The following is a 17,884-nucleotide window of genomic DNA, read 5'->3' as shown; positions in this document are numbered from 1 at the left end:
AGACAGAGATAGCCGATAAGAAACAAGTAACTGGCCTACAGCTTTATATCTAATACAGAGTCTCAGTGTATTATTGGGGGCTGGTGTGGTGGTGGGACAAGACTGGCAGGAAAACCTACTCGTAGATGGGGGATGAAATAGGAGGGGGTCTGTGGCGGGCATGGGAGGACGGGAGGTAAAGGGAACTGGGATCAATATGTAAAATAAGAAAAAATTAAATAAAAATTATAAAAATGCAAAAAAAACCTAAGAAAATAATATAAAAGTTAAACACTTCTTATTCATCTTATCTTGTCCACTGCTTATTTGGTCAAATAATTTCAAATTTAAAATATAAATTATTCTAGAGTATGTTTCAGATTTGTACATTTGTACAGGGGATATTGAAGTCCATATTCAAAGAACCTACTTTAGACATTTACACACTTTAACACATAAACTCATCTGCAATCTCCCACAGCTATCCAGTGCTATTCCACAGCTATCCACATGGGCATTCAGTGCATACAGGCACAGAAAGCTACATACATACATACCAAGGAGTAGGACTATGTATTTCCACTGTGGTGTGACAGAAAATAGAATAGAAGTGGGAAATAGGGACCCCCAGGGGACTTTGGTCATAGACCCAACTCCCAAACTTAGAGCGTGGAAAGAATGAAGGCAACTGCTTGATGAATGGTTGGGTTGGAAATTAGGTGCATCATAGGGCCTCGCTACTAGCTTGGTAGAGATCAGCTGTGAGGGTGTGGAGAGCCATGGAGGTTTGCAGAGCTGTCATAAGGATGGAAAGTGTACTGAAGTGTGACACTATAGCTCAGTTCTTATTGGGCTGTGGCTGGGACACACATTCCTGTGTTCAGCACTTCTGTGTGGAGACAGGCTTCTTTAAAAACTGGAGGTTCTGAGCGGAAAAAGAAAGTGTTGTGGCATCTTTTTATTGGGAAATCCATCCAGGCATAGAGAGATTGAGAACACAGGAGCCCTTGTTATCCTCCTGGCTCTGTGTTCTTAGGGGTCACTTCCCACTCTGATAACATTCTCTTTCCTAACAAGGCTTTCTGAGAATGAGTGAAAGCACGGGCTGGTGGTTAATTGCGGAAATTAGCACCATGTATTCATGAGTTCCAGACAAAACAGTGATACCAGTCTATTGCATGGATGGGAGCTTTGTGCAGATGGGGTGTCACCCAGTGCAGGGTATACAAGGTGAAGGGAGACCAGGAGCACAGACACAACATGGTGACCATACAGCCGATCCTGCTGACTATGGTTCTGACCCTGTCCTCTGTGGAGCAATCATCCTTCAGGAATCATAGTTCCCCCGCCACTGCTAATGAGGTGAGAGTGCTGGGGATACTGAGTGTATGAACTGGGTACCCACAGACTGGCTGAGAGTCTCAGGGCTGCTGATGAGAGCTGCAGATGAACATCTCTGAGATGCTACTTTGTTGTTGTTTTGTTTTGTTTTTTTTTTTTTTTTTTTTTTTTTTTTTTTAATCTCAGTGTCTGTCCTCCAGAATGGCTTTTCTTGATCTCTAACATCAAGGGCACCCAGAGGTCGATGGTTTAAGGATGCCCCATTCTCATCATCTGCTACAGACACCCACTGCCTCCTCTTTAAGCCTCTGGTCTTCCAATAACCTATTAATTCCACAGAAATGAATCTGTCCAGTTTATATTTCTTAATGAAAGACTCATGCAGGGCAATGTATACAAAGCAGGGCTGCTGTTTGCAGAGGGCTGAGCACTGCTGGGCATGGGGAGTTCTGGAGGGATGGACTTCCTAAGATGATTTGATGTTTAAATTGACTGTGTTTTGAGAAGAGAGACAATGGAGATAATCAGCCTTCTTCCCAGGCCCTGGCACTGATGGATAAACATGCCTTGTGTGTCTTCTGTGGTCTTTGATGGAGTCTTCCTGGTAATTCAGTTCACCTGGAGGCAATTATGCCCCATGGATGAAGCTGGTGTCTGGATACTCTGTCCCCATATGACTACTACAGCTCCCCTAGCTCAACAGTCTTTTAATCTTAAAATAAAGGGATTGGCCAGCTCTCTTAGACTGGTGTTCTTGTTGATTTTCTCTTATGTTTCTGTGGGAACACTGGAATCAACCTGTCCCAGAAATGATATCTCCCCTTATACTATCCTGCCCAGATATGGCCACTCTTGACAGAGAGGGGCTAACAACCATGACCAGGAATCTTCTTGATGCTTCAATATATCATTTCCCTTCAAACAGTACAGGGAACTTACCCCAGTCCCCTCCTCCACCTCTTTCTATTTCAATTACTTCCTTGAACACTTTTGCTTGGATTTCCCTTTCCATGCTCCTCCACCAAGGGTGAATTTTCTCTGTAGCTTCTAGGAAAGTGGAACATAATTCGCTGGGCAGGAAACATTCCTATCCCTGAAAAGAAGAAGGTCAGCCCACTGCCGCCCTTCACGCTTGTCAAGAACATTATTGGCAAGTTGGAGTTTAGGATGAACATCTTGTGAGTATCTGCTCTCAGATAGCCCTCTCTTCACTAGTATCCATGGACTCACTGTTCTAACCACCTACATGCTCCTGACATCAGCTGGGTACTTGATGTGAATCCTCTTATCTTGTCTGGGTAATGTGTCAGGTGACTTATGTAAACGAAGGAGATATGTTCATGGGACACCAGACAAAAACAGATGACCCAGTACATCACATGCTATTCTCCTGTGGCACTCCCAAGAGGACTAAAGCTTCCATTTCTAGTCCCTCTTTGCAACATAAAGCCAGTGTAGATTCTGTGCTTATTTCTGTGCAGGCACAGATCTTTAAGCACCTCAAGATTTCCATTTAGTTTGATGAATAGAGAGGGAACAGGGTTAGGAAGTGGAAGTCCAGAACTTGTTCTTCTGGGAATACCATTGGAGACACTGTAGGAGAATCAGGACAGGACATGACTCTTGGGGAAAATGGCCTGGCCTGGGGAACTGGGAGGATGGGCAATCCACAGATATATATCATCTCTCTGGTCTTCCCATCTGCCATGAAGTAGAAAGCAAAAGGAGGTGACACAGAGATTGTGGAAAACCATGTGCTGTTAGTTTTTCTAGATGCTATATATATCAGAAGGAGTGTCTGTAATCAACTCATTATATAGTTTCAAGATGGCAACAGGGGAAAACCCATGGTTTTATCCTGTGTTACAGAAAACCTATTGGGTGTATTGAGTTCAAGACACATCTGGATGAAGTTAAAGGTCATCCTGGTTACTTCATAATCTGTGAGTGTTTGAGTTCATATTCTTCCTTTTTGATGCTGTCAGTCCTTGGCCATATAATGTATGTTTCTCTACAGGGTCACGCTACACCATCTTTATCAAGTTTGTGGGTGGGAAAGACTTCGCTATTGCTGCCCATGCTGAAAGGAAAAGAGGCCTAAATTACATGATGACAATGCTCATGGGTGAGTCTCAACCTACCTGAGATTGTGAGAGACAGACACAGCTTTTGGTAGTTAGTAAAAAATTGGTCACTATATGTTGCTCTCATGCACTAAAACCCCAAATTGTGGTCTTTTTGAGATGCCTGGGGTCTTTGAGAGAGGGTTTTGTAAGCTCTTGCTGTGTCTTCAGTCCTCTTCAGAACATTCCTGAAACTCACTTAGACCTAACTCCTCCCTTCCTTTCTCACTCAGTCTTTTCCCTTGTCCTTTTCTAAGGATGGATCTGCTTGGAATCATTTCCCATGGGGACATTGAGAAATACTTGGAGACAATGTGCTATAGTCATGGTATTAGGTCCTGGTCTGACAACCAGACTGTGGAAGACAGAGTTATACTCAACAACTGTTGTACCTAGACAGATCTGAGGTACTGAAATCCACATTTATCATGATATCAAATGAGAAATGTTAGACAAATTAGTGAAGGAAGGTTTCATGGCCAGTGCTAAGTAGAGAAAAATATTCCATTGTTCTCTCCTTTCTTCAGATAGTTTAAAATGTTAGGAGAAGCTTGAACAAGGCTTAGGAAATCTCAGTGGTTAAGAGTTTCTGCTCTGCAAGCATGAAGGCCTGACTCTGTGTCATAAGACCTAACATAAAGAGCTAGACATGGCTGAGCATGCCAGTAACCCAATTATTGTTGAAGAGACAGTGGTTGCTCAGACCTGGCTGCCCAGACAATCTAGCCACAATGAAGAAGTTCAAGTTCAATAAGAGACTGTGTCTCAAGGAAATAGTGTCAAGAGCCATGGAGGAAGATGATGGACCTTTTGCTATGGTCATCATCCTTATAAACAGACACACCAAACCATCCACCACACACAACTACACACACACACACACACACACACACACACACACACACACACACAATCCAGGTGGGAGTAAAAATTGGACTTAGGCATGTGAGTATTTCCTGTAGAGAGATTTTCAGTCATATTCTAAGGAATGCAGGTATCCTGATCAAGTATCTCTTGCTGTGTCTGTTCTCACAGGGGAGTTCTGGACATTGATGTACACATGGAAAATATGTGGTTCTAAAGTGACCAATGTTAGGTGGAGACCTGACCTCCACCTGTCTCTATCATCAGACACTTAGAGCCCCAATTCTGGTTAGCACATTTCTAGCCTCTGGTGTATTCTCTGCACTCATGATCCTCCTGAACATCAGTTTGCCCGTGCTTCTGCCCATTCTCTAAGTCAGCCTGACCACTCACAGTCTTCAGCCAGTATTTTCTGCACACAAGACATTCCAACAATGACCTAGGAATCTCTCAGCCTAGACATGGAGACTCTAGACAGAAACACCTCCTGCTGTCCTTTTGCACTGCTCCTACCTGGTCCCCCTCCTGCTCAGGAATCTTCAGCTAGAGATGTTCTTTCTATGGCTTGAAATCTCTCAGGTCCCCCTCCCCACAAATACCTGAAAGATATATGGGTTAACTGTCTATAGAAAGAGTCTTTTCCATCCTCTTGTTCCTTATCTGTGTGGTCTGCAGGTCGCAACATGGCTCCAAATCAACAAATGCTGTTGGATTTTGAAAAAGTTGTGCTATTACTGGGCCTGAACACAACAGGCATCATCCACCCTAGATGTGATGGTAATGAGATTAATATTTTGCTTACCTTATTTCCCTTCCATTCATGATTTTCTTGTAAGACAGTGACCACACAAATATCCCTCTGACACAACCATCTCTATTTTTAAATAGATTCCTGTGAGTTGTGCAAAGAAACTTAATGCATAGAAAAGTACCACAGAGTCTACTGGGACTACTTCCCTTACCAGGTGACAAGAAAGAGCCCCACATGCACACCCCTCTAATGCCTCAGTTTTCAGTAAAGGTGATAGATATGCTCTTCTGTATATGTCATGTGTGATCAAATGGCACCTAGTTTTGTTTTACTCTGGTACAAGAAGGCACACAGACCTGACTGTGGTCATCAGCATTCATGGGTCCCTACATCAGTGAAATGTCATGGCACACTGAGTCAAGATCTCATCTTTGGCAGCTAGAGCATCTAGAAAAGGGGACAGGATAGGAGCATGCATTATGGCTAGTGAGGGGAGGGGAGGAAAGGCTTATCAGAGTCACAGGCAAGCAGATGTCTGTTAGAAAGTGAGGGAATGCAAGCAAATGGGGTCTTGGTACATACCTCCAGTTCTGGTGCATAAATTTGTATCACAAACTTGTTGAGTGGACCATGGAAGAGGTATTACGGGCTCTGTAAAAGGGGAAAGCAGAGCCTGTAGGCAAGACCTTCACAATCTTTATCAGTTAGTTAATGTGGTGCTGAGGTCACCAGAATCAGAGATGTCCAGACACTGGAATTCCAGATATGAAGGAAGTCAAATACACACATCCTCCTACCCAAGCCCAGACACAAAGGAACAGAAATTTTATCTCATGCCTCCACTTTAGTTCTAACAATCTCCTTCTTTTGCACATCACATGCCTTTTCTTGGGGAAAGGTATTTTCATACAAACTACGGAAATCCTTTCTGCTGTCTTCCCAAATCCAGGAAAACAGGTGGCCTTACTGTAATAATCCAGGTCAGCGCTGCATGAGGCTTCTGAAGGCCAGGCTACTATGACCATGAAGTGTGTACCTGAAAAATGAATCCATATGGCACCTGGCCCTTTTGTACACCAGCCATTGGGTGTCAGCCATAGTGGATTTGTGTGCCCTGAGGAGGGAATGGAAGAGATGACATCGGAGGAAATAGCCATAGCTCAGGATGAACATTGAGTCAGGGTGAAAGATGGGTCCGCATCATGGAAGTCACACATAGAGTATCTGTTGTACCTTTTAGCTGCCCCACACAGAGCTTCTTGGACAGGAAAAATGCAGGGTGTTCCTGAGCCATGATAAGTTGTAATATTTGAATTGACAAACAACGTTTCACACCTGACTAGCACATACAACAGAAGGAAGTATAGTCCTACTTAATAGCAACTAGGTGAACCAAATAGTAATTTGATTATGTAATGCTCAAGGGTAAAGGATTCCTTACAGGGGAATAACTGACAGGTAAGATGCCACACCACATAAAAGATTCACCTGTGCATGTATGACAACTTCCTCACAGGTATATAGGTGGAATTTTCTTTAATTAGCTTATCCAAAATAAGACTATAGGTGGATTGTACAAAGTTACATGTATCTGGAAGGGAGGTTCAGCAGGGAGTGGATGGAATCTCACCCAAAGGTGTAAGGACCTACCCCAAGCTTAGTTAAGGGATCCTCTTTAGACCTGGTCTTTATGGTGTTTTGATTATCACAGCTGCTGATAGAAGATGCCGTGGACTGGAGAAGGAGATTACTGGAACTAAAGTGGAGATGTGGTGTAAAATTTCCCTTCCTTTTTATCTGTGTTAGGGGAGGAGGGTGCGTGTGTTTGACTTCCTCAGTATCTAGAATTCCTGTGTCTGGACATCTCTGATTCTGGTGAACTCAGCCCCAGATTAACTAATTGATGAACATTTATCCAAGTGCACAAATTGGCTTTGGGAGCCCATTCCCTATGGATGGATACTCTCTCGGCCTAGATACACTACACAGGGAAGGGCCTAGGTCCTGCTCTAAATGAGGTGACAGACTTTGATGATCCCCCATGTGAGGCCTTACCCTTCCTGAGGAGTAGATTGGGAGTGTAATGGGGGGAATGGTGGGGGACTGGGAAGAAGGCAAGGAGAGGGAACTGGGATTGGTATGTAAAATAATATTGTTTGTAATTTAAATAAAAAAATATTTTTTAAAAAGACACTGCCCACCACCCACTAGTAATCCTTTAGCCCTGCCCAGCAGTCACCAATAGTGTTTCCTCCCATGGACTCCATACCCTGGTCCACAACACCTAAAAGAAGACTCCTGCTCTACTGAAGGCCACACAGATGTTAGAAACCCCAGAAGATACACACTTTACTGGATGCCACATTAATATTAAGAACCCTAGGAATTCCAGATACCTAGATACAAGAGACCACACTAGAATTCAGAACCCTAGAGACCATATCCCAGAACCCCAGAACCTCTGAAGGTTAGTAAGTACCCAAAACCCTGGAGGCCAAGTCAGCTACCTCAGCAAAAACACACTACCTGAAGCCTTACTGATTACCAGAGCCCTAGGCCACTCAGATCAGAAAACCAGAAAGGATATAGAAAACAAGAGGGGAAAATCATCCATAAAGCATCTATCCAACAAGAATAAACTCAGAAATAACCACCTAAGCTGATAATAACCCCAAACCCAGATGGTTAAAGCCAGTATAAGAACACAATAGAGGACCACTGGAGCCTTGGCTCTGAACGCACCTGGAGAGGTGAGTGTCTGGGTCCCTGCCTAGAAGACCCTGTCATTTAGGCCCTAACCCCAAAGGAACATACCGTATGCCACCACCAAGCAGCAAAGCCCTAGAGACCTGGGTACATCTTCCCCACACCCCTAACTATCCCCATGGTACCTACAACCACCAGAGCCTTCAGACCACCTACAGCTGGAGAATCTCCAGGGCCATATCAGTGTCCACCAGAGGCATGGACCTACCTCCACCTGGAAGAAAAGTTACCACCTAAGTCACAGGCCCCACCTATACCAATTGCAGGAAGAGGAGCCTCCTAAAGCACAGATCTCATCTGCTCCCACTAGAGGAAGAAATGGGCAGACAGCAATGTAAGAATACATTCAAAAACAAAAAGAGCGTTATGGCAGCACCAGAAACTATAGATCTACATCAGCAAGACCTGAACACTCCAACACAGATGAAGCAGAAGAAAATCATCTTAAAATAACTTTACGAGGATGATAGTGGTCCTTAAAGAGGAAATAAATTCACTTGAAGAAGTGAAGAAAAGGGTAAATAAAAAAATTATTAAAAACTCGCAAACTCCTAAAGAAAGCCAAGTAAACCAGTAAGAAATAATCAAACAAGGCGAAGACTTGAAATTTGAAATAGAAGTAATAAATAAAACACAAACTGAGGGAATTCTGGAAATGAAAAATGTGGGCGAATTAACATGAACTACAGATACAAGCATAAGCAACAGAATGCAAGAGACAGAAGAATCTCAGCTGTTGAAGATAGAATAAAGGAAATAGATTCATTGGTCACATAAAATGTTATTAAATGCAACAAATTCTTAACATAGAACATTCAGGCAATCTGGAACACCTTGAAAAGTCAAACCTAAGTATAAAAGGTACAGAAGAAGAAGACCAGCTCAAAGTCACAGAAAATATACTCAACAAATCATAGACAAAAACTTTCCCAACTGAAAAAGGATATGCACATGAAGGTACAAGAAGCTTACAGAATGCCAAATAGACTAGACAAAAAAAAAAAAAAAAAAAAAAAAAAAACCTCCCCTTGACATCCTTGACATATAATTAAACACTAAACATACCAAGTAAAGAAAGAATACTAAGCTGCAAAGGAAAAAAGGCCAAGTAACATATAAAGTCAGACCTAACAGAATTATACCTGGCTTCTCAATGCAAACTCTAAAAGCCAGAAAGTCCTAGATAGATGTTCTGCAGGTACTAAGAGACCCTGGATGCCAACCCAGACTATTATATCCAGCAAAGTTTCAATGAACATAAATGGAGAAAACAAGATATTTCATAGCAAAGCCAAATTTGAACAATACCTATCTACAAATCCAGCCCTACAGAATGTACTAGAAGGAAAAATCCAACACAAAGAACTCAACAAAAACACAGGCAATGGATAATCCCATAATAGCAAAACACATAGAAGAGAGACACACACATAATACCACCACCAACAACAAATACAAAAATAACAGGAACTAACAATCACTGGCCATTATTATCTCTTAATATCAACAGTATCAATTAGCCTATAAAATGACACAGGCTAACAGAATGGACATGAAAATGGAATTCATCCTTCTGCTGTGTACAAGACACACACCTCAACTTCAAAGACAGACATTACCTCAGAGTAAAGGTTTGGGAAAAGATTTCCAATCAGACAGATCAAAAGTTAAGCTGTTGTAGCAATCCTAATTGCTAACAAAATAGACTTCAAACTAAAATTAATAAAAAGGGATAAAGAAGGCAAAAGACACAGTCAACAATACAACACAGCAGCCTATAGAATAGGAAAAGATATTCACTAACCCTACATCTGACAGAAGGTTGACCTCCAAAATAGACAAAGAACTCAAGAAACTAGATATCAAAATATCAAATAATCAAATTAAAAAATGGGCACAGAGCTAAACAGAATTCCCACAGAATCACAAATGGCCAAAAGGCACTTAAGGAATTGTTCATCATCCTCCAGCCATCAGGGAAATGCAAATCAAAATGATTCTGAGATACTATGTTATACCTCTCAGAATGGCTAAGATCAAAAATATTAATGAAATCTTTTGCTGGAAAGGGTATGGAGTAAGGGAATACTCCTTCATTGTTGATGGGATTGCAAACTTGTACAGCCACTTTGGAAATCAGTATGATGAATTCTCAAAAAATTAGGAATCAATCTACCTCAAGACCAGGCCATACCACTTTTGGGGACATACCCAAGGTATGAACACTCATACCCCATGGACATTTTCTCAACTATGTTCATAGCAACATTATTTGTAACAACCAGAACTGGAGAATCACCTAGATGACCCTCAACCCAAGTATAGATAAAAGAAATATGACATTTACACAATGAAGTACTACTTAGCAGTTAAAAACAATGACATCTTGAAATTCGAAGGCAAAAGGATAGAACTAGAAACAAAACAAAACAAAACATTCTGGGCCTCAGCTGGAGAGTTCCTCCCCCCGTCAGAGATCCCCCTATCCTCGAGGGGCCATCCTGAGTACCTGCCTGCCAGATCTTTGACCCCTATCACCGGGCATCTGCTAGAGGTGAGTCTGGGGCCAGTTCAGGTTGAATGCCTCCAACACCCTTCCCTGGGAACTCCTAAGATTGGCCCCAAATCTTGCTGCCCGCTGTGTCCTGTCCCCACAAGAGTGCTCCTGGTGCTCTGATACACACCCAACCTCCCTCCCTCTCCTGCCCCCTCATCCCTGAGCCAGAAGAGCCTGCCCTCTCCCCACCCTGTGCCCTACCCTGCCCACTGACCCACTGCTCTGGTTGAGCAATGGAACAGAAGGAAGATCCAACAATCCCCCCCCCCCCCCAATTTGGGAAACTTCCTGGAGCTGCTCTGAGCACACCAGACCTACCTATCCACACAGGACCACACTGAATCCACTCCTGCCTGGTCTCTGACACCCCCCCCCCTCCACTGCCGGTCCTCTACTGGAGCTCCAGCCTCCGGCCAGAGATCCACCTATCCCCACAGTACCATCCTGAGCCCCTGCATGCTGGATCTTTGACCCCCTTTGCCAGGCCTCTGCTGGTCCATCACCAGGTGACCCTCATCACCAGGCCCCTGCCTGTGGAGAGACCTCCTAGAGAGCTTGGACCACCCAGACCTACAAACATCAAACTTCTGACCCACCTAAGCCCACCAGGGCAGTAGCATAGAGAGAGAGAGAGACCCCACCTGAACCCACTGGAAGAAATGATGGGAAGACTGCAATACAAGAAAATACCTAACAATAGAAAGACAAGCATGAATGACACCACCAGACTCTAGGGACTCTACACTAACTAGAGCTGAACACCCCAAGGCAGATGAAGCAGAAGAGAAGGACTTAAAAAATATCTTCATAAAAATTATATAGGCCCTCAAAGATCATGTGATAAAATCCCTTAAAAAATGGAAGAAAAGACAAACAAAAAACTGGAAGAAATGAATAAATATCTTAAAGAAAGTAGAGAAAGCCAAGAAAAAACAAACAGGTGAAGGAAACAGTTCAAGACTTGAAAACTGAAATAGAGACAATAAAGAAAACACAAACTGAAGGAATGCTGGAAATAGAAAAAGTAGGCAAACAATCAGGAACTAAAGACACAGCATAGCAAACAGAATACAAGAGATGGAAGAGAGAATCTCAGGAGCTGAAGATAAACAAGAGGAAATAGATTCATCGACCAAAGAAAATCTTAAATCCAACAAACCCTTAACACAAAACATCCAGGACATGTGGGACATCGTGAAAAGGACAAACATAAGAATAATAGGCATAGAGTAAGGCGCAGGTGCAGACAACAAATTCAACAAAATCATTAAAGAAAACTTACCCAATCTGAAGAAGGACATGCCTATGAAAGTACAAGAAGCATACTGAACACCAAATAGACTGGACCAAGAAAACACACCCCTCAAATCATAATATTCAAAACACCTAACATACAGAATAGAGAAAGAATATTAAGAGCAGCGAAGGAGTACATACCATGTTTCTCTTTTTGTGACTGGGTTACCTCACTCAGGATTGTTTCTGGAAGTTCTACCCACTTGCTTCAAATTTCAAGATTACATTTTTTTCTGCATAGTAGTATTCCATTGTGTAAATGTGCCACATCTTCTTTACCCATTCTTCAGTTGAGGGGCATATAGGTTACTTCCAGGTTCTTACTATTTCAAATAATGCTGCTATGAACATAGTTGAGCACATGTCTTTGTTGCATGGATGTGGATCATTTGGGTATATGCCTAAGAGGGGGGTTGCCAGGTCCTGTGGTAGACCCATTCCTATTGTCCTGAGGAACCACCATTCTGATCTCCAAAATGGCTGTACAAGTTTTCACTCCCACCAGCAGTAGAGGAGTGTTCCCCTTTCTCCACATCCTCTGAAGCATAAGTTGTCATTGGTATTTCTAATTTTAGCTATTCTGGCAGGAGTAAGATGCTATCTCAAAGTTGATTAGATTTTCATTTCCCTGATAGCTAAGGATGTTGAGCACTTTCTTAAGTGTCTTTCAGTGTTTTTGATTTCCTCTATTGATAGTTCTTTCTTCAGTTCTGTTCCCTATTTTTAATAGGGTTATTTGGTGTTTTGTTGACTAGTTTCTTGAGTTCTTTGTATATTTTGGAGATCAGCCCTTTGTCGGATGTGGGATTGGTGAAAATCTTTTCCCAGTCTGTGGGCTACCCTTTGGTCTTGTCCACTGTGTCCTTTGCCTTACAGAAGCTTCTAATTTTGAAGAGGTCCCATTTATTAATTGTTTCTCTCAGTGTCTGTGCTCCTGGAGTTATGTTCAGGAAGCAGTCCCATATACCAATGTGTTCAAGGGTACCTCCTACTTTGTCTTCTAAGAGGTTCAGTGTGGCGGGATTTATGTTAAGGTCTTTGATCCATTTGGACTTGAGTTTTGTGTGAGGTGATAGACATGGGTCTATCTGCAGTCTTCTACACACCCTCATCCAATTGTGCCAGCATCATTTGTTGAAGATGATTTCCTCACCCCCATTGTATACTTTTAGCTGTTTTGTCAAAGATCAGGTGTTCATAGGTGTGTGGGTTAATGTCAGGATTTTTGATTCAATTCCATTGTTCTACCTGTCTATTTTTGTGCCAATACCAGGCTGTTTTCAGGACTATAGCTCTGTAGTTAAACAGCGAAGGAAAAAGGACAGGTAACATATAAAGGCAGACCTATCAAAATTACATCCGATTTCTCCATGGAAACCCTCAAGGCCAGAAGGTCCTGGATAGATGTTCAAGTACTAAGAGTCCACAGAAGCTAGCCCAGGCTACTATACCCAGCAAAACTCTCAATCACTATAGATAGAGAAAACAAGATATTTAATGACAAAGCTAGATTTTCACAATACGTATCTACAAATCCAGTCCTACAGAAAATTTTGGAAGGAAAACTCCAACCCAAGGAATTAACTACGCTCACAAAGATGTAGGCAACTGATAATCTCACTACACCAGAAACCAAGGGTAAAGCAGGACAAATATATTCACAATACCACTGCCAACAACAAATGTAAAACAAACAAGCATCAACAATCAATGGTCCTTACTCACCCTCAACATTAATGGTCTTAACTCACATATAAAAAGACACAGGATAACAGAATGTTAGCATCCTTCTGCTGCATACAAGAAACACATCTAAGCTTCAAAGATAGACATTACCTCAGGGTAAAGGGTTGGGGAAAGATCTTCCAATCAAATGGACCCAAGAAGCAAGCATAATATCTAACAAGTTAGACTTCAAACCAAAATTAGTCAAACGAGATGAAGATGGTCATTTCATATTCATCGCAGGAGAAATCCATCAACACAAAGTCTCAATTCTGAACATCTATGCCCCAAATACAATGGCACCCACATTTGTAAAAGAAACGCTAGTAAAACTCAAAGCTCACATAAAACCTCACACACTTATAGTGGGAGACTTCAACATATCACTCTCACCACTAGACAGGACCACCTGACAGAAACTTAACAAAGAAACAAAAGAACTAACAGAAGTTATGTCTCAACTGGGTTTAACAGAAATCTATAGACCATTCCATCCAAAGACAAAAGAATATACCTTCTTCTCTGCTCCACATGGAACCTTCTCTAAAATCAACCACATACTAGGTGGCATAACAAACCTCAACAGATACAAGAGAATTGGAATAGTCCTATTGTGGTTTAATAAGGATTAGGATAAACAGTTAGGCCGAACAGATGTTTATTCAGGGAGAAATAACTCACAACATAGACAGGTGAACACCAACAGGTTCCTGCTTCCAAGAATTCCTCTAGAAATCCTCCTGCCCCATGAGGCTTGCAAGAGAGCACTCTCCGGAACCTCCTCTGACCTAGTTCCCCAGGTCACTTCCGCCCCTGGCTCCCCCCAATTGGTGTGGTCAGTGCCACAGAAGGAGAAAAAGTGATTATCCCACATAGTCCCCTGTATCTTATCAGTCCACCAAGCTTTAAAATTGGAATTCAACAAGAACACAAATTGCAGAAAATGTACAAACTCATGGAAACTGAACAATGTGCAACTGCACCACGCCTGTGTCAAAGAAGAAATAAAGAAAGAAATTAGGGACTTTCTAAAATTCAAAGAGAATGAGGACACAACATACCCGAACTTATGGAACACCTTGAAAGCAGTGCTACGAGGGAAGTTCATTGCACTAAGTGCCCATATGAAGAAAACAGAGGATAGTCACATAAGAGAATTAACAGCACAACTGCTCAGGGCAGACCCAGAAGGGGATTACACTGACATCTATGTCTCCTAGTGAGGACACAGCATCAAAAGTTCCACATTTCCCAAGAAAGGGCCTTCACAAGTAATCAAGCATTCAAACCCAGATCCTGTGTATACCACTTCATATCCCAAATATAATATGCAAGAAACTAAAACACACAAACAACTTATATAAACAGACATCATACACACATACACAAAACACACAGACTTGCTGACAGGAATGCACACAGACACAGGTGTACAACCGGAAGAAGGTTTACACAAGGATATGCCCATATATGCCCAATGGCACTAGTCATGGAGAAAAACATACCAACATGTATCTATCTGTATGTTCAAAACATACTCAAGTTGATAAAAAAAATGTACAAAAGAACCTACATAAGCACAAATTTACATAAGCAAGCAATGATATCAGCACACAGAGACATTTGCACACATAAACACATAATCAAAAATACTGATGTGTAGTCTGTCACTGCTACCTAGACAGAGATCCACATTCAATACACACAGGCACACAATGTGATTGCACTGTGTTGTGGCAGAGAATAGAAGAATGGGACCCCTCAGAAACTTTGCCAGAGGCTTGACTCCCAATTACTCTGAAAATCTTGAAATCTGAAAAGACTGACGGCAGCTGTTCTATGAAAAGGTGCATTGGGATTTAGGTGCTTTGTAGGGCCCAGCTGCTAGCTGGTAGAGATAAGCTGTGAGGGTGTGGAGAGTCAGGGAGGTTTGCAGCACTCTTGTGAGGATGGGATGAAGGGGGAAGACAGGACACAGGGCTAGGGTGCTGAAGGGTAACACCACACATAGCTCAGTTATCAGGGGACTGCAGCCGGAGAACATACTCTTGTGTCGAGTACTACTGTTTGAGACAGGCAGTTGGCTGCTCTAGAAACTGGAGGTTCTGACTCAGAAGAGAAAGTGTTGTGGCATTTTATTTTTAGTGGGAATAGAGCCAGGCATGGGGAGGTTGAGAACAGGGCAGTCCTTGTTATCCTTTTGGCTCTGACTTCTCAGGTGTTACTTCCCATTCTGATGACATTCTCTTTTCTGATAAGGTTTTCTGAGAATGAGTGAAAGCACACGCAAATTATTAATTATAAAAATTAGCACCATGTATTTATGAGGTCCAAACAAAACAGTACAACTGGCCTATAACATGGATAGGAGTTTTGTGCAAATGGGGAGTCACCCAGTGCAGAATACATGTGCTGAAGGGAGGCCCTAGGCATAGAAGCATCATGGAGACCATGCAGCTGCTCCTGCTGACTGTGGTTCTGACCCTGCCCTCTGTGGAGCAATCATCCTATAGGAATTTTCAATATAATGTCACTGTTGATGGAGTGAGAGTGCTGGGCAGACTGAGTGTGCACACTGGGTTCCCATGGATTGGGTGAGAGTTTTCAGGCTGCTGATGAGAGCTGAAATGCACACCTTTGAGATGCTTTGGGTTTTGTTTTTAAGCTCAGTGTCTGTCCTCCAGCATGGCTTTTCTTGATACCTGACATCAGGAGCACCCAGAGCAGAATGTTGGCTTAAGGATAACTCTGTCTCATCTCTAGTCACATAAACATACTGTCTCTTCTGTCAGCCTGTGGTCTTCTGATAACCTTTGATTGATTCCAAAGAAATGACTCTTCAGTTTCTGTTTCTCAACAAAAGCCTCATGCACAATGCCGAACTTCAGACTCAGAGGGCTGAGCACCACTGGGTATGGGGAGGTCTGGAGGGATGGACTTCCTAAAATGTTTTGATGTTTAAATTGATGAATTGTATTGGGAAGATGAGAGACTCTGGAAATAGTCAGCCTTCCTCCCAGGCCCTGACACTGATGGATAAAGATGTCTATTGTGGCTTTCCTGGTATCTCAGTTTCCCTGCAGGCAATCATGCTTCATGGAAACTGATGTCTGGGTACCCTGCCTCTCTCTGAAAACTACAGCTCAATCTGGCCCAATAGCTCCTCTCTGTCTTAGAATGAAGTGATTGGCCATCTCCTGATCATATATAATCCGGGTTTGTTGATGATTTTCTCTGCTTTATGTGGGAACTGTACAGGAACTCCAAAATCAACCTGCCTCAATAATGATATGTCTTATTCAAGATCCCAGTACTATTCTACCTGGATTTTCACATTCATAACAGAGTGGGATTAACCATAACCAGGACTCTTTTTGATGCTTCAATGTATCATGATTGTTCAAATGGTACAGGGACCTTACCTCAGTCCCCTCCTTCATCTCTTCCCATCTCAATTCCTTCCTAGAACCCCTTAGTCTGACTTCCTTTTCATGATTTCCCCATCAAGAGTGATTTTGCTCTCTAGCTTCTAGGGAAGTGGTACATAAATTGCTGGCAGGAAACATGCCTGTTCCTGAGAAGAAGAAGGTCAGCCCACTGCCACCCTTCACATTCATCAGGAACATTATTGGCGAGTTGGAGTTCAGGATGAACATCTCTTGAGTACCTGCCCTCAGAGATTCCTCTCTGCACTAGGCTCACGGACTCAACACACTAACCATGTACATGTCCCTAACGTCAGCTGGGAACTCGATATCAACATGGAATCCTCTTGTATTTTCTGGACAATGTGTCAGGTGACTTCTGTAAGCACAATAGGGTTGTTCACAGGACACGAGATAGAAGCAGAAGGTCCAGTACATAATATGCTGTTTTCCTATGACACTCTCTGAAGGGCTAAAGCTTTCCTTCCTAGCGCTATTTTGCTCTCTGGAGTCAGTGTACTTGCTGTGCTTGTTTCTGCGCAGGCACAGAACTCCAGGCCCTCAAGATTTCACTCTGCTCTATGTGCAGTGAAAACAAGGGTAGAGATAGCAGGTCCAGGACTCTGGCTTCTGGGGGACACTTTTGGAGACACAGTAGTAGAATGACTGCGGTACCTGGCCTCCCACAGAAAATAGCCTAGGTTGGCAGGAATCCTGTTCTGAACTAGGAAAATGGGCAGGTCTTCATATATGTACCATATCTTTCTGGTCTTCCCGCCTGCTATAAAGTGGATCACACAAGAGTTGTGGAAAGCCATATGCTGATGCTTGCCCTAGTGCTGCATGTAGCAGAAGGATTTGGGGTCAGCTCATTAATTAGCTCAAAGATGGCAACAGGGAAGGATAGGACTGATGTCATAGAGAGAGCCACGCTTTTGTCTTGTGTTACAGAAAACCTATTGGGTGTATTGAGTTCAAGATATATCTGGAAAAAGTTAAACATCAACCTGGTGTCTTCTGCATCTGTAAGTGCTTGGGTTTATATTCTTCCTTTTCT

At 42.6% G+C, this 17,884-nt stretch overlaps 1 protein-coding gene across 1 annotated transcript; it reads left to right on the top strand.

The window, feature by feature from the left end:
- The first annotated feature begins 1,239 nt into the window (after window positions 1-1,239).
- LOC127221926 (uncharacterized) lies at window positions 1,240-17,065 on the top strand. The gene is made up of 6 exons (XM_051183872.1): window positions 1,240-1,341; window positions 2,365-2,498; window positions 3,190-3,263; window positions 3,338-3,445; window positions 4,983-5,084; window positions 16,929-17,065. The coding sequence occupies exons 1-6, from the start codon at window positions 1,240-1,242 to the stop codon at window positions 17,063-17,065; spliced, it is 657 nt and encodes a 218-aa protein (XP_051039829.1).
- Window positions 17,066-17,884: the final 819 nt, after the last annotated feature.

This window comes from Phodopus roborovskii, unplaced genomic scaffold (genome assembly GCF_943737965.1).
Source record: "Phodopus roborovskii unplaced genomic scaffold, PHOROB, whole genome shotgun sequence".
Classification (NCBI taxonomy): domain Eukaryota; kingdom Metazoa; phylum Chordata; class Mammalia; order Rodentia; family Cricetidae; genus Phodopus; species Phodopus roborovskii.
Note: the sequence above shows the minus strand (reverse complement) of the source record. Positions and strands in the feature narration are given on the sequence as shown.

Excerpts from the sequence above, each read along its gene's own strand:
- LOC127221926 (XM_051183872.1), top strand. The coding sequence starts at position 1,240 with ATGGTGACCATACAGCCGATCCTGCTGACTATGGTTCTGACCCTGTCC. Across the intron at positions 1,342-2,364 it reads CCCCCGCCACTGCTAATGAG|CTTCTAGGAAAGTGGAACAT; the intron begins GTGAGAGTGCTG and ends TTTTCTCTGTAG. Across the intron at positions 3,446-4,982 it reads CATGATGACAATGCTCATGG|GTCGCAACATGGCTCCAAAT; the intron begins GTGAGTCTCAAC and ends TGTGGTCTGCAG.